The sequence below is a fragment of the Heloderma suspectum genome, chromosome 5 (assembly GCF_057233095.1).
Source record: "Heloderma suspectum isolate Gila_16-S chromosome 5, 16-S_ref, whole genome shotgun sequence".
Lineage (NCBI taxonomy): Eukaryota > Metazoa > Chordata > Lepidosauria > Squamata > Helodermatidae > Heloderma > Heloderma suspectum.
In genome coordinates, this window is record NC_139462.1 from 123,741,192 (window position 1) to 123,767,164 (window position 25,973).

At 44.4% G+C, this 25,973-nt stretch overlaps 1 protein-coding gene across 8 annotated transcripts in view; it reads left to right on the forward strand.

The window, feature by feature from the left end:
- Positions 1-25,973, forward strand: part of FKBP4 (FKBP prolyl isomerase 4) — an 84,896-nt gene that overhangs the window by 55,558 nt on the left and 3,365 nt on the right. For 6 of the 8 annotated variants that reach the window (XR_014792515.1, XR_014792516.1, XR_014792518.1 and 3 more), the window contains exon 8: positions 24,091-24,276. Coding sequence is in view for 2 of the 8 variants with exons in the window: in XM_084859958.1 (XP_084716084.1) it covers positions 24,091-24,276 (186 nt within the window). In the remaining 6 variants the exon portion in view is untranslated. Of the gene's footprint in view, positions 1-24,075; positions 24,277-25,973 lie in introns of all 8 variants that reach the window. The other 2 variants (XR_014792514.1, XM_084859957.1) reach the window with 1 other exon arrangement.

Genomic DNA, 25,973 nt, shown 5'->3' on the forward strand with positions numbered 1-25,973 from the left:
TTCAGCACTGCTCACTGTCTCTGACTGGGGAGGGCAGTTCTCAGCTGTTTTTCCCTGTATGTTTTCTATGCCAGTCCTCAAGTATCTTCTGTCTTCAGCTTAGCCACAGATGGAACTGGGCAAGAAGCCACGGATCACAACAATTAGACACAAAAACATTGTCATGTGATCCCTGCCTTTCCTGGACCGTAGGAGGACTTAACCCTCTTTTGCATACTTCCTTCACACCAGTCTGGAAGGAATCTTTCACGGTAAGTGACCAGTCTTTCATTCTAGCATGAAGGAAGGGCATTGTGGCTTCTTGGACAGCATGGTTTTTAAGAAGGAAAATCTTGTTTACCAGAGGCCACTCTAAATGTTTCTGAGCTTTATGATTTCAAGGGGGGTGGGGGCTGTGTGAGATCTCTTATGCAGCAAGAAGGACCTGAAGATTTTTTTTTACCTCGAAATAGCTACCTCAGTAATAAGAGCCATGCAGTTAGTTGTTGTTCGTTGTGATTTATGCATACACGGCATTTCACAAAGAACAGGTATGGCAGGTTCCTACACCAAGGGGCTTACAAACTGAAATAAACACAAGGTAAATAAAGGGAAAAGTAGGAAATAGAGGCATGAGTAAGTGGAGGAAGAATACGTGATACTTCAGTTGCATGTACTTTGGCTTAGCTGGGGTTGATCCATACCCTTCCTGGAAAAGGTGAATTTTGAGAAGGAATTTAAAAGAAATAAGGGAGGTGGTCACATGGCGGTGTCAGGAGGTGGCTGCATAGAGGTCCTAGGAGGACATCCATTCACAGGCTGACAGTGATTGCAATCCAGGAAGGCACCAAGCCAGCAAAGGACCATTGAGGTGGACAGTCGTGTAAGGGGGAACGGTCCATATCCTCCCTTTCATCAGGAGAAAATGGTCCAACACTAGGAGCCACTCTAACAGATTGTGGGCATTCTTAACAATTCTCTTCCTTTCTTTCAATTAGCATTAATCTCCTTTGATAGACCTAGAACAAGGGTAAGCATCTTCTGGGGGTCGAGGAGCCACACTGTTTCCCAGAACCCATGAGGGGTGCACTCCTGCCCTCCACCACTGAATTTGCTGCCAAAATTGCTGGAGGCTTCAGGGAGTGTGATTCTGCTTCCAAACAAGGTGTGCCCCTTGTGCCTTGTTTTCAAGCAAAATTGCTGCTTTCTAAATTGAGGGGCAGCGGAGTGGGGGCCGCACCTAGAGGGTTGTTGTGATTGTCGAGGTTGCCAGGGAAACTCATTAAAAAGCAGGCAACTTAATGGGAGAACCCACGAAGCAGAATGAGAGAGATTCCCTCAGATCTTCTCCCTTGGATCCATTCTCCTGTTTGCCCCTGCTGGTCTCAGGCCAGCTTGAAATTGGGTGGAAATCTGTCTCAGGACTGATAGTGGAGCCACTATTAGAATGTTCTCCCATCTATAGTCTTTTTAAAAGGCTTTTTAACAGATGTGTGTTTTGGAGAGCAACAATAGACCTTGGTCTTCTAACTCGATGTTGCTATCACTTTGGTATATTTGGTCTACAGATGTCTTTATGCTTGATTCACCATGATTTTTTGGGTCAACGGCCAAGTGTTTACTGGTCCCATTCCAGAGTGTTTGGCATTTGGGACTTATGAGCTTGTTCCTTGGAAAGGGAGTCATCTCTAAATACTAAGCTCATGAGTTCTCTTAAGAAACTTAGGGAGTCATCTCTAAATACTAAGCTCATGAGTTCTCTTAAGAAACTTTTTATCAAAGTGGTCACCAGCAGAGAGACCACAGAGCATCAGCTCTCTGAAGCCTCTGGTGAGCCACCTTGCCTCCTGAGTTTTTCAGCACTGTTTACACAACAAGCAAGTTTCTTATCTATTTGGACAACATAGTCATATCAACAGCCAAGGAGGCAACCCGTTAAGTACCCTACAGGAAGAGGAAGCCTCTCTTTTCTTGGATGGAGAGGCATCTTCTTATCTCAATAGAGCAGAAAAGCAGTACTCTCAAATAACAAAAAAGATTGGTTCAGCAGGCCATATCTAGGCACAGTCACTGGCTTTACACATATTAATCAGAATGTAAACCACCTAAACACTTTCCTTTACAACAAGATCTCCTGAAGGAAAATAATTGTGCTGTCTGTGATTTCTGGTCATGAAAACCCAGTGGTGGCACGAGAAGCTTTCTCCCACACGTTGGATATTCAAAAGATAAATAATGGAATATTTCACTTTAACACTCCCATCCTAAATATATTTTCACTGAAATGAGTCCTTTTAGTGGTTGCAGCCTTTTAAAATGTCCGTTTTATGATTTAGTTATAATTTGTATGTGAAATATGCCTTTCCTTCAAGTAACCCCAGGATTCCAGCAATGGGAGGTAATTGACTGGTCAAGGGGCTGGTGTTTGCTTCCCCCCACCCACTGGGCACTACATCTGTGTAAACCTGGAGTGCATCCTACATACATCCTGTTTATGCTTTCCTTCTAGTGTGCTGGCCTTGGACAAAAAATTGCAGCAGCCATTTTGGGACCTAGTTAGCTATGATATAAGGTGGAGAAAGAGTAAAGGAAAACCCCAGAATTGCCAAACTTTTTAGAGGAAAGGTTTAAAGGGGAACAGTTGCGAAGTACACTGACCTGAGCCACCCCTTATAGAAACCTCTGGGTGTGAGAATCCTGGACCTGGCAAGGCCCCTAGTGTGACCAAGAATATTGGACACAGCATTTGCCTGTCTCTTTAAAGGTTTAGGAAATAGGCATCCCTCTAAGCTTCGTGCTGAAAGTTGAGGATCTAGCAAGGGTGCACCACTTTTTCAGCCCTGAGGGCTGCACTGGGTGCCTGTTAAAGTGGCAGGGGATGCACATGTGTGCACACGCACATACATTTACATACGACATACACCACAAGCTTGCATCACACCAGCTCAAATCCAAGTCCTGCCCAAAAGCATTTCAGAGGCCTGACACCTGCTTTGATCAGATAAAACCAGCACACACACATCCCACCCCTGAAACCTCTGTTCTCAAACCACCAGCCATACAGGAATCTTGGCTCCTAGCCCTTCTCTTTCCTGTAATCCAGTCTCTTTCTGAAGGATCCTGACATCCCTAGTTACCTGGAATGTGTAGGGAAAAAAGAAAAAAAGGAACAAATACCCTAGGAACAGGCTCCATGGTTCCTGCCGTAGAAGCCCCATTTCTAGTGTCCTAGGAACACTAGTGTCCAAGCGTCCTAGGAACGTGGGAAGCTGCTTTATACTGAGTCAGACCCAATATCCATCTAGGCCCAGTATTATCAACAGTGACTGGCAGCAGCCATTTAGGGTGCAGAAATTTTGCCAGACCTACCTGGAGATGGCGGGGATTGAACCTGGGACCTTCTACATGCAAACAGGGGTTCTACCACTGAGCCACAGCCCCTCCCCACAGAGCAAGCCATTTCATGAGGTGAGGTGAATCCTCTGCCTCAGGCAGTGGATCCTGAAGGACAGCAGATCCAGTTCCCCAGGAGAACAGTGCTAGCCACTCTCCTGCTGTGACAAGAATGGCTGGGACAGCTCTCCGGACTGCACCCTGCCCAATGCCTCGCTTTGAGGACCTCGGAGCATAGCATCGGGTGAGTAAACTCTCTGGAAAGCCCCACCAGCCGTTCAGAAGAAAGAAGGGGCCAGAGAAGCCAGCCCAAATGCCTTGCTGTGAGGAGTCCTTCCTCAGAGAGGCATTCATGTTGAGGTGGCACTCGAGGTCACCTGTGCTGCGCAGGTGGTCTCCAGGCCACCTTCTTGCCAGTGCCTTGCTCTGAGGAGGGACCCCTCACAGTGCAGCATTGAGGGAGAGGCCTGTGGTGTACTGCTGCTGCCAGGGGGCAGGGGGAGGTGGTCATCACTGAGGCTGCTTCTTGGGGCAAGTTGACAATTCTAAGAATCTGAATGTATGTGAGGGATGGAGAATCTGAAGTTATGTGTGGGGTAGAGAAGAAAGCCCAGAGGTAAAGACTACAAATACGAGCTCGTGCACTGTAGCAGGAACTGGGAGAGTACCTATTGTGGGGCTTGTTAAACCGCTTAATAAAAATGCGGGGAGGTTATTGGAGCATAAAGTCCAAGGCTCTTGATGTCTTTATACTAATGCTTAGAGTATGGGAAATGAACAAAACGAGCTTGAACTTTTAATTTTAAAAGGTTAATATTACATAATAAGCATAACTGAGACTTGGTGGAATGACTCCCGTGAGTGGAATATAGCAATTGAAGGATATAGCTTTTTCAAAAAGAACTGAAGCCATAAAAAGTGGGGAGGAATTGCACTGTATGATAGAAATCTACAAACCTGCACAGGAATTCAAGAGAATGAACATGGTGGTCCCGTTGAAAGCATCTGGGCTAAAATAGAGGAAGGAATAAAACAATACTGTGGTTAGGGTCCAGTTGGGGACTGGAAATAGATCCCTATAAAGAGCGACTGAAAGAAGTAGGCATGTTTAGCCTTGAGAAGAGAAGACTGAGGGGAGATATGATAGCACTCTTCAAGTACTTGAAAGGTTGTCACAGAGAAGAAGGCCAGGATCTCTTCTCGATCATCCCAGAGTGCAGGACACGGAATAATGGGCTCAAGTTACAGGAAGCCAGATTCCGGCTGAACATGAGGAAAAATATCCTGACTGTAAGAGCAATACGACAATGGAACCAATGACCTAGGAAGGTGGTGGGCTCTCCCACACTGGAGGCATTCAAGATGAAGCTGGACAGCCACTTGGCAGGGATGCTCTGACTTGGATTCCTGCATTGAGCAGGGGGTTGGAGTCGATGGTCTTGTAGGCCCCTTCCAACCCTGCTATTCTATGCTTCTATGATACTGCTAGCCACCTCACCAAGACAAAGATGTGGATGATCCTTTCCAAAAGCAAATTGCAGATATGTCAAGGAAGCATGAGGTAGTAGTAATGGGAGCCTTTAATTACCTTGATACCTCCTGGGAGACAAACTCTGCCAAACATGGTCTCTCCAGGAAATTCCTGACTTGCCTTGCTGACAACTTTCTCCTTCAGAGGGGTGGAGGAAGGAACGAGGGGATGAGCCATCCTTGGCTTGATTCTGACTAATAGGGAAGAGTTAGGTGATGAGGTGAAAGCCAGAACATTGGGGCTAGTTCTTGATTTTAAGGAAAACTAAAGCTGAGAGTACTCAAATGTGTACCTTGGACTTCAGGAAAGGTGATTTTAATCAACTCAGAGCAATGATAAGTAGGATTTCATGGCAGGAAAACCTAACAGAAAGAGGAGTTCAAGAGGGGTGGAAGATCCTAAAAGGGGAGATACTCAAGGCTCAATCAGAAAAAAATTCCAATGAGGAAAAAAAATTGAAGACAACAGAAGAAGCCAATATGGCTACACAAAAAGCTTAGCTATAATCTGAATATCAAAAAGGACACACATAGGAAGTAGAAGGAGGGATAGGTCACTAAGGAAATGTACAGGCAGATTGCAGAGATGGTGTCAGGAAGAATGAGCTGAGGTTAGCAACGAATGCTAACAAAAAGGGCTTCTTCAGATATGTTCAGAGTAAAAGGAGGCTAAAAGTAACGGTAGACCAGCTGCTTGGTGAAAATGGCAAAATTCTCACAGGTGAAAAAGAAAGGGGGAACTCCTATTTTGTCTCAGTTTTCTCCCAAAAGAGGATCTCTGTTCCATCTGGCATATGTGACAAACAGGCTGAAGGGGCAGGAGTCCAGCTTGAGGTTGACAGAGAATATCTAAGGGAATATCTAAGCACCTTAAATGAGTTCATGTCCCCAGGTCCAGATAAATTGCATCCTAGGGTGTTAATGGAGTTAGTGGGTAGGCTCTTGGAACTTCTATCTATCATCTTTCAGAAATCCTGGGGAATGGGCGAAGTACTGGATGAGGATAAATGTTGTCCCTATCTTCAAAAAGGGTAAAAAGGAAGATCTGGGAAACTGTAAACCAATCAGTCTGACATCAATACCTGGGAAGATTCTAGAGCAGATTATAAAGCACTCAATCTGTAGGCAGCTTGACACTAATGCAGTGATCACTGGAAGCCAGCATGGATTTGTCAAGAACAAGTCCTTCCAGGCAAATTTTATTTCATTTTTTTTTATCAGGTAACTTCCTTAGTAGATTGTGGAAATGCTGTGGGCATAATGACTCCTGTAAGGCATTTAATGAAGTGCCCCATTATATTTTGATTAGCAAGCTAGGTAAATGTAGACTGGATGGCACTACTACTAGATAGATCCACAGTTGGTTGGGGAATTGTACTCAAACAGTGCTCATCAATGGTTCCTCATCAAACTGGAGGGAGGTATCAAATGGGGTGCCGCAGGGCTTGGTCCTGGGCCCTATACATTTTTATTAATGACTTGGAGGAAGAGATGGGAGGAATGCTTATCAAATTTGCAGATGACACAAAATTGGTTGGGATAGCTAATACTTTAGAAGACAGAAACAAAATTCAAAATGATCTTGATAGGTTAGAAAACTGGGCAGAAAATGAAAGAATGAAATTTAACACAAGTACAAAGTTCTTCATTTAGGAAAGAGAAATCAAATGCACAGGTGATTGGGGATACCTGACTTGATAGTAGTACATGTGAAAAGGATCTTTTCATCTATCAGAAGCTGAATATAAGTTAGCAGTGCGATGTGGCTGCAAAAAAGGCAAATGCAATTTTAGGCTGCATCAGTAGAAGTGTAGTTTCTAAATCACAGGAAGTAAAAGTTCCATTCTACTCTGGTCAGACCTCACCTTGAATACCATGTCCAATTTGGACACCACACTTTAAGGAGGATTCAGATAAATTGAAACAAGTTCAGAGAAGGGCAGCAAAGATGGTCAGAGGGCTAAAAACTAAGTCCTACGAGGTAAGATTGAAGGAACTGGGTATCTTTAGCCTTGAGAAAAGAAGACTGCATGGGGGATATGATATCACTGTTCAAGAACCTAAAGGGTTGTCACACTGAAGAGTGCCACAACCTGTTCTCTATCATCCAAGACTATAAGACTGGAAAGAACTAGCTTAAGTTCCAGGAAGGCAGATCTTGACTGAACATCAGGCAAAACCTTCTCATGGTCAGAGTAGTCAGACCATGGAACCAACTGCCAAGGGAGGTGGTGAGCTCTCCGTCATTGGAGCTGTTCAAGCAGAGACTGGACAGGGATGCTTTAAACTTGATTCCTGCACTGAGCAGGGGGTTGGACTCAGTGGCCTAAATGGCATCTCCCAACTCTATGATTTTATGTCTCAACCTGGGAAGCAAGGCCATTTCTTGCCTCCCAATATCAGTTTTAAACCCCTAACTTCTGTTGTATGAACATAATTAACACATTCTTGACTGTCTTTCCATCATTAGGACAGAATGGAAATCCACTGTAAGTCCAATTGTTCATTCTGTGAAGGAAGGAAAAACAGTTTTTAACTGGAATTAAGCTCAACACAGACCCTAAAGACAGGAGTAGTTTTGTGGTGCGGACTGAAGACTTGGATGAAGCTAGCATGCAGGGAGACCAGAGGCAAAGTGGCTGAAGGAGTTAATGGACTGTGAAACAGGAATTTGAGGAAAGGGCTGGTGAAGGGGTCTTGGAGAAATGGGCAGAGGAGACAGAACTGAGGGAAGAAGGAGCTAAAGATGGAGTAGGTAGGGAGCCAAGGAGGCCTACAAGGGCTACTATAACTTTTAGATTTGCAAAGAAAGGAAGTTCTACCAGTGGTGGCTTCTGTCATGGCAGCATTGTGATTTAGTATCCTAAGGGAGAAGGGAGTATAAGGGCTAAGAAGCAGTTGGTTGTGGGGGCAGAGGGATGACTTTCACACATACTGATTAGAAATAAAATACCCAGTTATTTTGCTGTCAGAAAGCAACAGTACTTGGGGATGTATGTATTCTGCATTAACAGTTTTTTTAAATAATAAGTTAGACCCAGGGCTGCCCTTGTGCTGGCAGCCCAGGCACACCTGCAATGGTGTACACAGCCCCTACTGTTGGCAGATGCGCTAAAGCGCTTCCAGGGACAAGTGCTGAAATGAGCGGAAACGCTTGTTTCCAGAAGGGGTGCGATTTGGCCCTCCCGGAAACAAGACTTTCTGCTCATGTTGCGCTTGCCCCTGGAAGTGCTACATGGTGGCCGCCAGCAGCAGGGACCGCGTGCACACCCCCGGCAGCTGGCCTGGGCTGCCCATGCAAGGGCAGCATTGGATCCAGCCCAATAATTCTGTACCCAGAAAACGCAAATTCTGTGAACTATATAGATTATATAATCTATATAATGTCTCAAATTTGCATAATTCAGTTTTTGATCCTTATTAGGAGAGCCAAGGAGAGTCTGCAGGACACAGACACCCTGCCCTCTCTGGAAATCTAGTAAGCAATTATTCTGGCTTCTGAGATTTCATCAGGCATTACCCACGCACTTCTGAGCATATCTTTGCAGTCATAATGGCTAGAAACGTGCCTTTTTAATAATGAAAGCTGAGGTTCTTCAGAGAATAAGACCTGTATAGATCCCGCACCTGTGATTTGCTGCATTTCTGTGCTGGCTGGGGAAGAAGAGAAGCCCCTTCCTCGACAAGGCAGCAAAAAAACTGAGGAGGAGGAACATAGGAAGCATCCTCATATTGAGTCAGTCCATTAGTCCATCTAGCCAGTATTGTCGACTCTGACTGGCAGCAGCTGTCCAGGGTTTTAGGCACGATGTGCATACAAATCATGTGCTCTACCATGGAGCAGGGTGGATAAAAATAGGTTTTTTAAAAAAAATAAAGTTTGGATTTTAAAAATTTAAAATGGACTTCAAACAAAATTAAAAATTATAACATACTAAATTTCTCCCTCATTTAAAAAAATAACATACTTATAATGAAGTCTGATCATAAACGTGCTAAACCTACACTTACAATCACATAAAAATGAATTAGTGTGCAATCTTATGCATGTTTAGACAGAAAAAAGTTCTACAATCCCAGCACGCCCCAGCCAGGATGGCTGGCTACAGGGATGCTGGGAGTTGTAGGATTTTTTTCAGTAAACGTGCATAGGATTGTGCCCTTAATGGCTCTGTCATACTCACACACATTGGTAGGAAATTCAGCCAAACATGGGCATTCTTTTTATTTTTTCATCTCACTGAAAATGGATCTGTCTAGCCTAACTACTAAGAACAGACCACGGAACAACAGACTGGTTTAAGATTGGGAAAGGAGTACGGCAGGGCTGAATACTCTCCCTACCTATTCAACCTGTACGCAGAACACATCATGCGACGTGCTGGGCTTGATAAAGCCAAGGCTGGAGTTCAAATCGCTGGAAGAAACATTAACGATCTCAAATATGCAGATGATACCACTTTGATGGCTGAAAGCAAAGAGGAGCTGAGGAACCTCGTGACGAAGATGAAAGAAGAAAGTTCAAAAGCAGTTAATCCTAAAAAAAAACAAGATTATGGCAACCAGCTTGATTGATAACTGGCAAATAGAGGGAGAAAACATGGAGGCAGTGACAGACTTTGTCTTTCTAGGCGCAAAGATTACTGCAGTCGCTGACTGCAGCCAGGAAATCAGAAGACGTTTACTTCTTGGGAGGACAGCCATGACAAATCTTGATAAAATAGTGAAGAGCAGAGACATCACACTGACAACAAAGGTCCACATAGTTAAAGCGATGGTATTCCCCGGAGTAACCTATGGCTGCGAGAGCTGGACCATAAGGAAGGCTGAGCGAAGGAAGATAGATGCTTTTGAACTGTGGTGCTGGAGGAAAATTCTGAGAGTGCCTTGGACTGCAAGAAGATCAAACCAGTCCATACTCCAGGAAATAAAGCCAGACTGCTCACTCGAGGGAATGATATTAAAGGCAAAACTGAAGTACTTTGGCCACATCATGAGAAGACAGGATACCCTGGAGAAGATGCTGATGCTAGGGAAAGTGGAAGGCAAAAGGAAGAGAGGCTGACCAAGGGCAAGATGGATGGATGATATTCTGGAGGTGATGGACTCAACCTTGGGGGAGCTGGGGGTGGCAACGGCCGACAGGAAGCTCTGGCGTGGGCTGGCCCTTGAAGTCACGAAGAGTCAGAAGTGACTGACCGAATAAACAGCAGCAGCCTAACTACTGCTAGTTCTGGGATTTAGGTCTCTGTTTAACTATAGTCTGATGTGCCTAGATAGGAATGGTGTTCTTTGCTTATGTGGTGGTGGAGCTTGACCAAATGAAGCAGAAGGGTCAGTTAAGACAGAAGACAATATAGTACAATGGAGAAAAATCAATGATTCTTTTTATATCAGAAAAAATGGAGTTTAAAATGTTTAAATTGGAATTTTTGATATATTCTTTTAAAAATGTAATTAAAGTTTCTCTTAAATAATAGCTAGATTAACATTAAATAATCTGGATACAAGCATGTTAGCCATGCAGTTAATCTTTAAATTGAATCAACACCTCTAGCAGATACATTGAATTAAAGGAGGATTTTCTATCCAAATTAAGAACCAATCTGAATAGTTTCTCAGATATGAGTATTTACCCAAACATGCATTTCACTTTCACCTGATGAAAATAAACTGTTTGAATCTGCACAGTAGCTATCAAACTTTGCTTTGACCTATCAGTTATGGGTATTTCATTTTTGTTTCCTCCTTAGTTTGTGTGAGGGCAAGGCTGGGCCAAGACAGAGTGAAAGAAAGGAGCAACACTGGAAAGAAAAAGAAGACAATTTTGTCCAATTTGAATCCTCTTGTATTCCTATAATTAGGCTGCAACCCTATCATCACTTGCCTGGGAGCAAGCCCCATTGAACTCATTTCTGAGTGTCACATACAGGATTGCAGTATTAACCACAAACTGTTATGGGTGCTGGTCATAAAAAGACTCGATACTGGAATATTTTAAAGATATTCCATCTATAGTTAAAAAAGGAAAGCATGGAAAATACACAGTGAGACAAAGATATGCAAAACCTGCTTGTAAGAATGAAACTGTAAATAATACTCTAGTTGTTAAATTAACATGGCTTAGTGGTCAGATCTGCACCATTGTTCAGGAATTATAGTTTCATCAACCTTATTTTCTTGCTGATTGAAATTACGATTTAAATCGGTGATTTGAATTGCTTTGATTTAAATCAATCCACCCTGCCACTGAGCTACAGCCCCCCCATAAGGGGAGCCCTGTTGGGCAGATGGGAATCCTCCAACCCATGGTTCTACTATAGAGAGTGGCTCCTCCCAGGCTTTCTAGGGGAAGGGATTATGCTGATGTTTCCATCCCCTGCCAGTGGGGCGGGGGAAGTCTTCATGAGCCCCATACTGCCTTCCATGAGGAGAGCAGATTTTGAGACGGTTCTGTAAGCATAATCAGACCTCTCTTTTCTGTCAGTGCTTCTCATCTCTCCCCACAACAGCTTTTTGTTTCAGGATAGGAGGAGAAAGACAAAAAGTAGCTGCATCAGGCCAGCCAAGCCATCGCTCCTTAGGTTCACCCGCCTTGGCAACATGATGGTGGCTTGTCGAGGAGAAGATGAGGTTTTTCTCACGGTGCAAGATTCCTCTTCTCTAAATAGCCTCAAGTCCTCATCCCTGCAGCAACAGTGCTGTCCAACCCACCCAAGGCCAGGAAGCTCTTCCCAAGAGGATGCCCCCCAAGGATAAAGTTATTTCCCAGAGTTGTTTGAAGCCCAACTGCCCCAGAATTCCTTGAGGCCCAGATGATAATGGACCTTTATCTCAGAGATCCTTGTCTGGTACAAACCAAACCAAACCCAAGGAGACCATGCAGTGTCTTCTGGTGGATACTCCTGTAGTCACCCTAGTTCCAGGCACAGTGGTCCCCAAAGATAGGAAGACTTCCTTATTTATTTATTTCATTTCTATACCACCCAATAGCCGAAGCTCTCTGGGCAGTTCACAAAAATTCTTTAAGGAATGCAGGGGATAGAAAATCCAAATTTCTTCTGTGTAAGACTAACAAGTCCACCCTTGCTATCAGAGTGTCAGCAGCTTCCTACATTTTCACCAGCTCATGCCAGATATTATGAACCTGCAAATGCCTTGATGAACCACTCTGGAAAACAGTACTTCTTTGTATGGTGTGAGGAGGCATCCAAAAGACTGGGTTGTTTCCTTGGCACCTCCCAGGAAGGCAGGGATAACGTGATTGTAATCTTTCAAGAGCTGCTTCCTCCAGCTCTGTCCACAGTTCCCTCCTTGCCTTGCCCAGGAACAGTAATCTCTCAAGCTTCCACTCCAGCTTTCCACTTAAAACTACCTTTTTTCTGACTTCTCCTTAATTCCTTTCTTGCTGTTTTCTTAGTCCCAGGCTTCCTTTACCCTCTCTTTTAAATAAACAAATCATCTCTCTCCTTATCCTCTCATCTCCATTCTGATGGCTCTGGTAGGGAAGGGAACAATGGCATCAAAGAAGTCTGGAAAGAGGATGCCACATGTTAGGGTTCTCAAGCCTCCAGGTGTGTGCTAGCATGCCTCCCCATGCAGCTTTCTGGTGTCCTGCTTTTCCGATCACCGAACGACTATGCCTCACCATCTTGCGATTGCGCTACTACAACCAGGCGGGGTAGACACCAGCACCAGCAGCACAAGGAGGTGGAGCTCCCCAAGCTCCAAAGAGGCCACACCCCAAATGGGGCCCCACCACACCACTGATCAGCCCTTAGTCTAGGAAGCGGTGAATTCCGAGGCCTCAGATGCCAACTCAGCCCCAGTGGAGGACGCCACAGCCCATACATGGGGTTTGGCGCTGGCAGTGGGGGGAGACTGGAGCAGCGCCACAGATCGTGACTGCCATTTTAGCTGGCTGGAATATTCCTGCCCTTTTCACGTGGCACCATCTTCCACTTTTCAGGCCTACCCAGACCTCCAGCAGCCGCAGTTCACCAAGCCTAATCTTTTCTTCAGGACAACTTCTATTCCTCTCCTTTTAATAAGGATCAATTAATCCAAAGAATTATGATGGTGGTAGTTAGCAACCAAATCCTTGACAGGCATTTCTCAAGACATTCCAGAATGAATACTACAGGGGGACTCAGTCTTTGCCTTCCTCCTCACCAACCAGAGCCATGCCTAAATCAAAAAAGGCCCCCCCAAAAGGACAGTATGTCAAAGGGCAAGCTTCTAAGCAAGCCACCCAAAGCAAACCCACGACCACGGAGGCCATTGTTCGCTCCTCAGAGGAATTTCACTGGGCTTCTCCATTGCCTCACTCCCTCTTGTGCAGTGAGCACCCCCCTGGGCATAGGGTTAGTGACAATGAAAGCAACCCCGTTTGTTCAATTCTCTCCAATCACAAAGCAGGAGATTGGAAGAGACTACTCCCTCCTCAGCAGCTGCCTCCACAGGTGTGTCAGTCTTTCCAGAATCCGAGACAACTAATAGGGAGGTTCCCTTCCCTCCACTGTTTGAAAAGCTGCTTAACTCCAAATGGGCTGCTCCACTCCAAGGCAGATGAGGCATCAATGTAGCACAAAAATTCTACTCCCACAACAAGCAATGGAAAATGTGAGAGACCCGTCATAGATGCAGCAGTGACCGCCCTCCTCTCAGGAACCATTGCTCCTAAAGAAGGAGATGCCCCACTCAAGGGTTTTAAAGAGAAATGCTCTGACTTCACCCTTAAAAGGGTTCACAAAACAGCCTCACTAGCCATCAGAGCATCCTCTTCTTCCTTGCTCTTTACCCATGCACCCATGCTCTGGGTGGAGGATTTACTTAATACCCCTGATTTGGACAGCAGGACCTTACATAGAGGGATCCTTACATTAAATAAGACATCCGCATTTGTGGAAGCTGCCACTTGGAATGCTCTAATCTACTCAGCCAGAACCATAGCTGTGGCCAGTGTCACCAGGAAGTCCATGTGGCTGAAACACTGGAATGCTGACACCTACTCCAGGGCTACCTGGAGTAGGCAACCCTCAGCCAGAAGGGTTTCTGAGTTGGGTGCTCTCTGTATCTGAGACCATCTATGTGTCTTCACCAGCAACTCAGTTACACTTAGACTTCATCCTTCCTTTATTCCAAAGGTAAACTCCGTTTCACCAGTCCTAGGAACTGGTCCTTCCATCCTTTTGTCCAAAACCACCTCATCCCTCCAAGAAGCTATGGCACAAAGATGTCTGCAGGTCTCTAAAAATTTGCATACGTAGAACCAAGGACCTATGCCTCACAGACTCAGTATTCACATCTTTCCAGTCAACATCACTAGGCAAAAAGACCTCTCTAAGACCACTATCACACACTGGATTAAGGCCTGCATCACATCAGCCTATGATGCACAACACATTCCTAGGTCTCTACACCTCACGGCACACTCCACCAGAGCTGCAGCATCCTCCACTGCTTTTTCCATAAATGCTCCTTTGTGCATCTGCAGAGTGGCTATCTGGTTGACACCTAAAACTTTCACTAGACATTACAAATTGGGTTCATTTGTCTTGGCTGAAGTGGCGTTTGGCAGGAGGGTGCTCCAATGGGTGGTGTCCCCACCTTGAGGTCAGCCACATTCTCTCCCTAATTAAATTCAGCTTTAGGATGTCCCAGTCTTTTGGACACCTCCTCACACCATACAGAGAATGGGACATTGGGGACTTAGCATGAAGGTCCATTCTGGTATGGTGTGATGGAGGTGTCCAACCCCACCCTTCATGGGTGGCTGATGGGATACCAAGTGACATAAACCTTAGGATAGTACATCCTTACCATGTAACGGCTCCTCGGAGGGAGCATCTGCCCTCCTTTGCCTCTCAGGGTATTCTCCACATACCTACTGCTTCACCTCTAGACTCCTGTTTTTCTCCTTGCTTGGTCACGGAAGGAACTGGGAGGAAGCAGTAGGATGTCCCAGTCTTTTGGACACCTCCTCACACCATACAGAGAATGGGACATTGGGGACTTGGCATGAAGGTCCATTCTGGTATGGTGTGATGGAGGTGTCCAACCCCACCCTTCATGGGTGGCTGATGGGATACCAAGTGACATAAACCTTAGGATAGTACACCTTACCATGTAACGGCCCCTTGGAGGGAGCATCTGCCCTCCTTTGCCTCTCAGGGTATTCTCCACATACCTACTGCTTCACCTCTAGACTCCTGTTTTTCTCCTTGCTTGGTCACGGAAGGAACTGGGAGGAAGCAGCAGTTGAAAGAACACAAACTTGTGATCCCTGCCTTCCTGCGCAGTTGCAAAGAAACAACCCAGTCTTCTGCATTCCTCAATCGCACCATATCAGAATGGACCTTCCTGGTAAGTTTGCAGTGTCGCAAACTCAAGGAGAATATACACAAATTAGCTAAGGCAATAGTTAATCTAGATGTCATGAATTTCTCAGCTAGAGCTAAGGCGTTGGCTGTCATGGTCAGGTGCAATCTCTGGCTCAAAACTTGGGCAGGATATAAGGTATCAAAATCCAACTTAGCAACGTCTCCTTTCATTGGAGGCCATGGCTTCTGCCCCTAGAAAGGAGAAGCACAAGGTTCAGAAACAGCATGTACTTATTTCATTCCCCCCCCCCCACAAAAAAAAACAACCCTCCTCAGTCTGTTGCCTGTCTCCTAGCTGAGCAGAGCAGAGGAAGCTGCTCCAGCTGGTCTAGGGGCTATACACGGAAGCAAGCTCCCAGAGAGCGAGTGATCAGAGTGAGTGAACAGGGAGAGCAAACAGGAGTTGGCCTGGGGAGTTGCAGTGGAAGAGGAGACAAAGGCAAAGTGGTGAGTGGGCTGGAGAAAGCCCAGGGGGCTATCCTTTCCATTCTGAGTCGCCATGTGCTCACCAAGTGCTCCTGAGAGCACCAATTGATTTGGGGTGTGGCCTGAGTAATCCTAGCAGCTGTGTGGGCAGGAAGTCTCGGTCTGTTTCCTGTCTCCTAGCTGAGCAGCTGGTCTAGGGGCTATACAAGGAAGCAAGCTCCCAGAGAGAGAGAGAGCAAACAGGGAGAACAAACAGGAGTTGGCCAGGGGAGGTCAAGGGGGAGGCCCCTAACATTTTTTTCTTTTTCCCCCCTTGTTTAAAAAATTCTTTTTCTTGTAACACACACTTCCATACCAGAGGAACTGTGTTTTTAACCTCCAGTGAATAGAGGACAAAGCACAGGCTATTCCAGTACAATCAGAAAGCTAGAAACGTAAAAGGAACAGAGACTATGGAAGGAAAAGGCTCTCCGGCGGTGGTGACCTGCAAGGCCAGTTCCATCTTTGTTTTCTTGCCTGAGATCAGATGGCCTACATATTCAACAACTGCAAGTTGATCACGCTGTTGGAAGAAAAAGTAAGAGGACTGGAGTGGCGAGTGTCAACCCTCCAGGGAATAAAGAAACACAAAGAGTTCTTGGACAGAACGGTGGAACTACAGCAGTGAAGTGAACAACAGAAGCTAGAAGAGCAACAGCAAGCTGAAGCAGAAGAGGAAAATGCTGAGGGGAGGAAAAATGAAGTAGAGGATACTCCTTGGAAAAGGGTGACAGTTACGAGCAGAAGAGCTAGGAGCCACTCTGCACCGGTGGAAGCAGTGGAACTATGGAACCGTTTCCAGGTACTTGAGGATGAGACTGGAGGACAGCCTGCAGAGGAAGAATTACAGGGGAACCTGCATGAGAGCGAGCAAGAGGCTGAAGGTCAGTCAAGCAGAGGCAATGAAACCAAGGCCTACAACAAGAAGAGAAGAGTAGTAGTAGTGGGAGACTCCTTGCTACGTGGGATCAAAACCCAAGTATGTCGCAAAGACCCTTGGACTCGCCAGGTATGCTGTCTCCCAGGAGGACGGATTAGAGACGTGACTGAAGGGTTGCCTGCACTCATAAAGCCCGACAGGTATCCCTTTCTTCTCATCCATGTGGGAACAAATGATACTGCCAAGCGGAGCTATGAAGAAATCACATCACACTTTGAAGCTTTGGGAAGGAAACGCAAGAACTTTGGGGCACAGATAGTTTTCTCATCCATCCTTCCAGTAGTTAGAAGAACTACAGAAAGGGAAAGAAAAATACTCCGCTTGAATGACTGGGTACGAAGCTGGTGCCGGCACAAGAGATTTGGATTCTGGAACCACGGGCTATACTTCCTGGAAGATGGACTGTTGGCAAGGGATGGGTTGCACCTCACAAAGGCTGGGAAGAATGTGTTTGGCCACAGCATGAAGAACTTCATCAGGAGGGCTTTAAACTGAATCCTATAGCGGAGGGAGATGTAAAGTTGGGGCTAACAATGGACGAAGACTCATGCACTGCAACGGAGAGAACAGCTCTAATAGCGCTCAGTAATAGTTTTCAGAAACATGTAGGAAGAAAGACAGGCTATAAAGCACATGGTCTTCGATGTCTATACATTAATGCCCAGAGTATGGGAAACAAACAGAATGAACTTGAACAGTTAATACAGGAGGGAAACTATGACTTGATAGGTGTAACTGAAACTTGGTGGGATGACTCGCATGACTGGAATACAGCAATTGAAGGATATAACTTGTTCAAAAAGAACAGGAGGAACAGAAAGGGAGGTGGAGTCGCAATATATGTTAAAAATATATAGCTCTGCACAGAAATACAGGAGGATGAGCTTGGTAGCACCATTGAGAGCATCTGGGTTAAAATAAACGGAGCAAAGAATAAAAGGAACCTGGTGGTCAGACTCTACTACTGGCCACCCAATCAAGGAGAAGACGAGGATGAAACTTTTGAAAAGCAAATTGCCAGTGTTTCAAGGAAGCATGATGTAGTAGTAACAGGGGACTTCAGTTTCCCCGGTATTTGTTGGCAGACACATTCTGCAAAACATGGCCCCTCCAAGAAATTCCTGACTTGTGTTGCTGATAATTTCCTCCTACAGAAAGTGGAGGAAGGAACTAGAGGATCAGCTATCCTTGACTTGATCCTAACCAACAGAGATGACTTAGTGGATAAAGTAGCATTTACGGGAACTCTGGGGGAATGTGACCATGTTATACTTGAGTTCTTGGTTCTAAAGGAAGCAAAACCAAGTGTAGCCAAATGCATACCCTGGATTTTAGGAAAGCCAGTTTTAATAAACTCGGAACAATGATAAGTAAGGTCCCATGGCAAGCAACTGTAAGGAGAAAAGGAGTCCAAGATGGCCAGGAGTTTTTAAAAAAGGAAATTCTCAAGGCACAATTACAAACAATTCGAACAAGGAAAACACGTGGAAGACAATAGACGAAGCCAGTGTGGCTTCACAAAAAGCTTAGAGTTTACCTGAAAACAAAAAAGGACACACATAACAAGTGGAAAGAAGGCCAAGCTACAAAGGAAGAGTACAGGCAGGTAGCACAGAATTGCAGGGATGGCGTCAGGAAGGCTAAAGCTGAGAACAAGCTGAGGTTAGCAAAGGCTTTCTTCAGATATGTGCATAGTAAAAGACAGGAAAGAAATGGTTGTTCAGCTATTAAATAAGGATGGCAAAATGATAACAGATGACAAAGAAAAGTCGGAAGTGCTCAGTTCCTACTTTGGCTCAGTCTTCTCCTGAAAGAGGGTCTATGACCCCCCTGGCAAAGGCGAAGTACAGGCTGAAGGGGCAGGATTGCAACTTGAGATTAATAGGCATATGGTCAGGGAACACCTAATTACTTCGAATGAGGTCACATCTCCAGCGCCAGATGAACAGCATCCTAGAGTCATAAAGGAACTGGCAAAAGAACTCCTCATGCAAGGAGTGTTCCCAGGGATTGATGTCAGACTGACTGGTCTGTAGTTCCCAGGTTCCTCCTTTTTACCCTTTTTAAAGATAGGGACAACGTTAGCCCTCCTCCAGTCATCTGGCACTTCCTCCGTCCTCCATGATTTCTCAAAGAGAATAGACAGCGGTTCTGAGAGTTCTTCTGCCAGTTCCTTTATGACTCTAGGATGCAGTTCATCTGGCCCTGGAGATTTGAACTCATTCAAAGTAATTAGGTGTTCCTTGACCATATGCCTATCGATCTCAAGCTGCAATCCTGCCCCTTCAGCCTGGACTTCTCCTTTGCCAGGGGGGTCATAGACCCTCTTTTGGGAGAAGACTGAGCCAAAGTAGGAATTGAGCACCTCTGCCTTTTCTTTGTCATCTGTTATCGTTTTGCCATCCTTATTTAATAGCTGAACCACCATTTCTTTCCTCTGCCTTTTACAATGCACGTAGCTGAAGAAAGCCTTTTTGTAGTTTTTAGCATCCCTTGCTAACCTCAGCTCATTCTCAGCTTTAGCCTTCCTGACGCCATCCCTGCAATTCTGTGCTATCTGCCTGTACTGTTACTTTGTTACTTGGCCTTCTTTCCACTTCCTATATGTGTCCTTTTTTGTTTTCAGGTCATCCCTAAGCTTTTTGTGAAGCCACATTGGCTTCTTCTGTTGTCTTCCACCTTTTCTTCTTGTTGGAATTGTTTGTGATTGTGCCTTGAGAATTTCCTTGTTTAAAAGCTCCCACCCATCTTGGACTCCTTTTCTCATTAGCGTCGCTTGCCATGGGACCTTAGTGATCATTGTTCTGAGTTTATTAAAATCAGCTTTCCTAAAATCCAGGGTACGCATTTGACTACACTCAGCTTTTGCTTCCCTTAGAACCAAGAACTCAAGTACAACATGGTTGCTTTCCCCCAGAGTTCCTGATCAGGAACTAGGTTCAGGAAGGATGCTCTACAGCATGTCCTCCTTCCCCAAAGGAGAATGGAACATTAGATTTACCATGAATGTTCCTTCTCTTTGAAGATAGAAGGCTATCTGCCCCAGCCACAGCCCAGTCCATCTTGCTTGGGGCTATTTCTGGACAAAATAGAAAAATGGGGGGGGGGATCCTAATCTTACTAGATTTTTGTTCCAGTTGGATTTCTCATTATATGTCCCTGCCTACTTTTTATTCTAAACTGCCTCCCCTTGGGGATATAGGAAACTACTATATACCAGAACAGACAAGTTGTCCATCTAGCCCAGTATTGTCCACCATGACTGGTAGTACTCTCCAGGATTTCAGGAAAAGGTCTTCTTCATTACTGAATGCCACGGTCTGAACCTAGGACCTTTTCCTATGTGCTCTACCGCTGGCCTATTATTGGCTACATTTTTTAAAGTAGCACATTTTTTCCAGTGATGTGCTTTATTTTCCCATGGAAAATTTTCTATTTCATAAGTTCATTAGAAATAATGGATGCCAATTGCAAATACAATATTAGGCAAGCTTGGCAGTTTCAACATTGTAATTAATGTTTTCAGTGTGATTATCCCTAGTAAGTACACATATCTGTCTCGGTGTGAAATTGTATTATTAAATAGTGACAGTGAAACTGAAGGTGCCCTAACAATGTTATTGGAAGAGAGTTGAACTCTATTGAAATAGATGAGTGGTTGTCAGCATACACAGTTCTTTAGCTTGCTAAAATTAATTAGTGTATCAACAGCTTTCAGTCTCTCCCCCCCCCCATTAAATTTAAACAATGTGATAGAAGTACATGCATTGTCTTTATATTTTCACAAGTATTCTAATACAAATTTCTATTAATGGAACACTTAAATCACGTTAAGGGAGCAATCCTATGGGGATAGGTGGCCGCTTCCAAACTTGGAGACGACTGCCTATCCAGTGCAGGGCAGGAGAAGCACAGAGGGCTTCTGCCCTGCATTTGCAGCTAGATAGGCAGAGCAGGGGAGGAGGCTGCCAGTCGACACATAGGATGTGTCGTATCGGCATTTCCGCCTTCCCTGCCCCGGAACGCCCCATTTTGGCCACTCTGTGCTCCTCTTCTGAGCACAGAGCACAGTGCTGTTCTGCACTGCCTGTGAGGCCGCACGGAAGGGGTGGAAGTCAGTTCTCCTAGGTAGGTTCCCGGAAAACCACATATCCTATGGCCATCTAGCTGCTGACTAGTGGCCATAGGATTGCTCCCTAAGTGTGTTTTAATTTTTCCTTTCAAATATTTCAAGTCAAATACTTGTGATGTATTGACACAGAAATTAACATAGGGCACTTTGTTGTTTATTAAATAGATAAATTAAATAAATGCACTAAATTGGATCATTCTCTAGGGCATCCAAATTTTTTTTTTGATGCAAACTGAAAATGTTCCAATGCAAATGACCCTATGCAAATTAGCAAATGACCCTATGCAAATCTTCCAATTCCAAATCTTCCAGGAAACCCACATCACTTGATTATTTCTTTCCTGCTATAGCAAAGTCTCTTAACTTGGAGGGGACCCTTCCTGCCAATAGAGAAAGTAAGTTTCAGCATAAGCCCTGACTTTTTATTCATTTAAACTATTTTAACCCACCTTTTATCTTAAGATATCAAGGCAGTATACAAAAAGCTTAAAAACAAGACATGGCCTTTACTCCCGCCAAATCATTTCTAAAAACTAAGTAATAGGAAGACTAGAGATATAACATTTCTGGAAGTCATGAGGGGAATCATTTTTTGAATCCTCTCTGTAATATTCTCAGCATAGTTATTTCATCCATTCCTTTTTAAAATTACTGATCTAATGTATCTTTTACTGATAAATTTTAGGAATGCTCCAAGGGATGTTCAGTTTCCCAACATGTGACCATATCATAATATGTCAAGAAAATGTGAATTCTTGACCATTTGGGTTTTGTTGTTTCAAACTCTGTGTTTCTGGACGTATGCTGGTTGTTCTGTAGCAGTCAGTTAAGGATGTTCTAAAAACTTCATGTGAGGAAACAGTGTTATCCCGCCACTACTATCACATGTGACAGAACAACATGTACATTATCCCACCTATATTTCTTTTATTTTTTCCTTTTCTTTAAATTAGTCTTCGATCTGTGGAACTTTATTAAAAACAGTTTTTAATAAAGTTCCCAATTATACCTAGCCTTTTAGAGAATGCTGCCTCAGCTAAAATATTTAATCACAGCCACCAAAATAAACCCTCTGTACCTAAAAGAAACTCAGTAGCCTGGTTCCTGTCGCATAGGCATGGAATTTACATCATCACTAGAGTCAACATTTCAAAATGAGCAAAAGTTAAGATGTTTATTAGGGGGAATTATTTCCAAAAGGGAATAAAATGTCACTTTTCAAATAATCAGAGGTTCTTAAATATGCTTGGTTATCATTCCTAATAGGTAAGAGCGTCTTCCCCAGCTAAATAAGCTCTCAATAGCTTTTCCTTCAGACCAGATTTCCCTAAATTTCCAATTCCTCACAACCAAGAACAGATGCTGTATACCAGTCTTCCTCTGCCTCCAACTCTTCCTGCTTCTTTTTGCTTTTAGGATGATTCAGACATTTCAGGGACCATTTGCTGAAGTTACTAAAATGTAGTTTGGTCATAAAATTGTCATGTTCAGTATATTAAATTAAAAGTATAGTTTATTCTGTCAATAATTCCAAATTTATTAGCTCTATTAGTAGTGCTAAAAAATAAGCACTGCATATTTTTTAATTTCAACCCAAATTTCTCTGGGGGGGGGGGGGCATGGCTTCAACTCTTCTGGAAATTGTGCATCTCTACTCTCACCCCACATTCCCAGCACACAGGGTCCACTTCCCTCCAAGTCACTCATTTCACTTTCCATTTCAGGATCGGCCACACCTGGCCCCCACCTCACATACACACTCTCACTCATACCCAGAATACATGTTTCCTAACCCCAGAGGTACAGCTGAGTGTCATAAGCATACTGATAGGACTTCACTCCAAACCCCTTGATGACCTCACCAAGCAGCTTCATATAGATGTTTAAAAGATGGAACCTTGCAGGATTCCATAAATGCCATGGAGTTGAGTAGAAACCTCCAATACTATTTACTAAAACTGATCCTGAAGGTAGGAGCTCAACCACCATTTCACTGTGCCTCCTACTCCCATCTCACAGAGCCATTCCAGCAAAATATGGTATCAAAAGCCACTGAAAGTTTAAGGAGATGTGGCAGAGTCCCACTCCTCCTGTCCTCCGAAAAGAGCCATCAGGATGATCAAGGCTGTTTCAATGCCAAACCCAGGCCTGAATCTGGATTGAAATGCACGCAGATAATCTGCTTCATCCAAGACCATTACAGTGTCTTATCTCTGAAGAGAAGGAACCCAATGTTCTGTTCTCAGGAAATTGAATGTTGTGCCAACATTGTGCCCTTCAGCAAAATGGCAACATGCAGCCTTGTAATCTCTGTCTACTCTGTGAACAGTACTAGTGTGAACAGTAGTGTGAACAGTAAATTAGTGATAGGGAGTTCACTAGTGTGAACAGTAAATTCTGATAGCAGAATTCCATTAAGAGACCCAAGAGTGATTGTTTTGCTACATTTTGAGAGAATGAAACATGCTACACAAACTACACCTAGCGAAGTGATGCATGGAGCACTGCTTATTCTTATACCCACTCTCCTCATCTAGGAAGACTGGCAGAAGATTGTGCCTCAGTAACATTGTAGTCTGCTCCTGGCACCCTCGATGCACCTCAAGAAATTAGTTCATGTTTAATCTACTGTAAACTAGGCATTTTTATGCCTAGCTTGTGCGTACAAGAATAGTGGTGTACCAAAATGGAATGGTGAATTTTGTGGATATTTTAATCTGATGCAAAACATACCCCCATTCCTTATAGCAGTTTTCACACCTTTTTGTGAATGAGTGCAAAACTGTTCACAGGCGGTTGGGTCTTGGTGAGAAGAGGGAACACAGTCCCATTGATGAGGCAACTGGGCCAATGCTTCATTGTCTTAATCCAGTTGTACTTAGCTGATAGTTGAAGCAGAATGTGGATGGGAATATCCATTCAGATATGCATCCACCTTCTACCACAGCTAATCACACATAATTACATAAGACTGAAGCTAGATCATGACAAAAGCTATTGCATGCCAAACCAATGTAATATCTATGTACTGGTAATATATTTGTTATATTTAATTTATAAATGTTCAAGAAGAGCTGCCTTCCCAGAACTGCAGATTCTTTCCTAATTGTTCCAGTTCTTAAATCTAATTGAGGTGGAGTTGATAGTTCACTGCAAATTCAGGTGGAATTGTTTGCTGAAACATTGTGCATTTGGCCCCTGGGCATCTTCTGGGTGGGGAATTTGGCCCTCCAGCCCATTTTAATTTGAACCAGTACATTGTTTTCCAGGAAGGGAAATACAAACGGGCAACATTACAGTATAAGAAGATTGTTTCATGGCTAGAGCATGAAACAGGGCTTTCTGATGTGGAGGAAGCAAAGGCCAAGAACTTGAGACTTGCTGCCCATCTTAACCTAGCCATGTGCCATCTGAAGCTAAAGGAATATTCCCAGGTCTTGGAGAACTGCAACAAGGTAAGTGTCACTTTAGATATCCAGGGAAATAAACATCAGCCACTAAGAGCAGACTCCCAGTGCTGTGCTTGAAGATGTGTGGATTGAGATAAAGGTACATTACCCATACAGTGCCCTTTATCTAAGTTTGGTTCCCTTGGCCTGGTGATTGAATGTGCATCTTGGTTTAAAACACATTAGATCCATTTATTTGTGAATTGTATTTCCCAGACTTCATGATTTGTCAACGTACACAGCAGCAGTTGGACTGCTGAAACATGAGAAACTGAGTTGATGCAGAAGCTGGAAATTGCAGAAATATTCAATTAAGCTCTTATAAATTACTTACCTATGGCCTGTGCAGAGTAGGGGGACTGAGGAAAAGCTCACTGGCTCAGCCTCTTTTTTCTTTCTCCTGCTGTATCCCTAGTACAGGAAAAGATCTCATTGCTGATGTAGGAGGGCGCAAGCAAGCTGCGCTGTAATATGTGAACAGCTTCCCACAACTTCACTGACCCCGTAAAATAGTCCCCGTGCCAACACAGTTCACGAATAAACACATCAAGGCAAATTGGTTCTGAGGCAGCCAACATGCAGACTGAGGCAAGCTAGATATGGCATACAGTAGTATGTATCCCCACCCCCACCAGCTATTTAAAATTTAAAAAGCTGGAAGCCTGGAAGCTTGAGTTGAAGAATGGCTAGAAGAGGCCATTTTTCCCACTCGGCATGCACCCTCGCGCACACAGCTGATTGGGGTGGGGTTGACTGAGCTGGAAAACAATTGGGGAGGAGAGAGGTAAGCAACCTTTCCCCCACCACCACCTTTCTGTTTCCTCCACTCAGACTCCCAACCTCCTAAGGCTGATTTTGCTTTGTTTTTTAAAGTTGGGGGAAAGATACATGCAACTGTATGTCACATAAGAACATAAGAAGAGCCCTGCTGGATCAAACCAAGGGCCATCCAGTCCAGCACTCTGTCCACACAGTGGCCAATCAGCTGTCGACCAGGAACCCACAAGCAGGGCATGAGCGCAACAGCACCCTCCCGCCCATGTTCCCCAGCAACTGGAGTGCATAAGCTCACTGCCTCTGGTACTGGAGGTAGCACATAGCCATCAATTTGGGCCTCTGTCTGCCCAAAGCATTAATAGACTGCCATGAATTTCGCTAATCCTTTATTTTAAGGCGTCTAGGCTAATGGCCATTTATTTATTTGTTACATTTATATCCCACCCTTTCCTCCAAGGAGCCCAAGGCAATGTACATAATCCTCCTCTCTATTTTATCATTACAACAACCCTGTGAGGTAGGTTAGGCTGAGAGATAGTAACTGGTCTAAAGTCATCCCCAGTGAGCTTCATGACCACATGGGAACACCACACTGGCTATCACATCTTGTGAGAGTGAATTCCATAAGAGTTGTGGTGGCTCACTAGCTTAGATGGAGTCAAAGAAGGATTAGACAGATCCACAGAGGAAAGGTCTAACAACTGATAGCTTTGGGAGCAACATTGAATCTATACCTCTGAATACCAGATACCAGGGACATATGGGAAGGTTGTTACGTTCATGATTAACTCATAAGCTTTTGAAAAGTGTCTGGCTGGCCATTGCTGAAAAAGATGCAGGGCTTGGGGAAACCTTAGCCTCATCCAGCAGAGCAGCTCTTAAGTCTTGCACTTTTCCTGTGCCAGAACTTTCTTTTCACTTCCCCC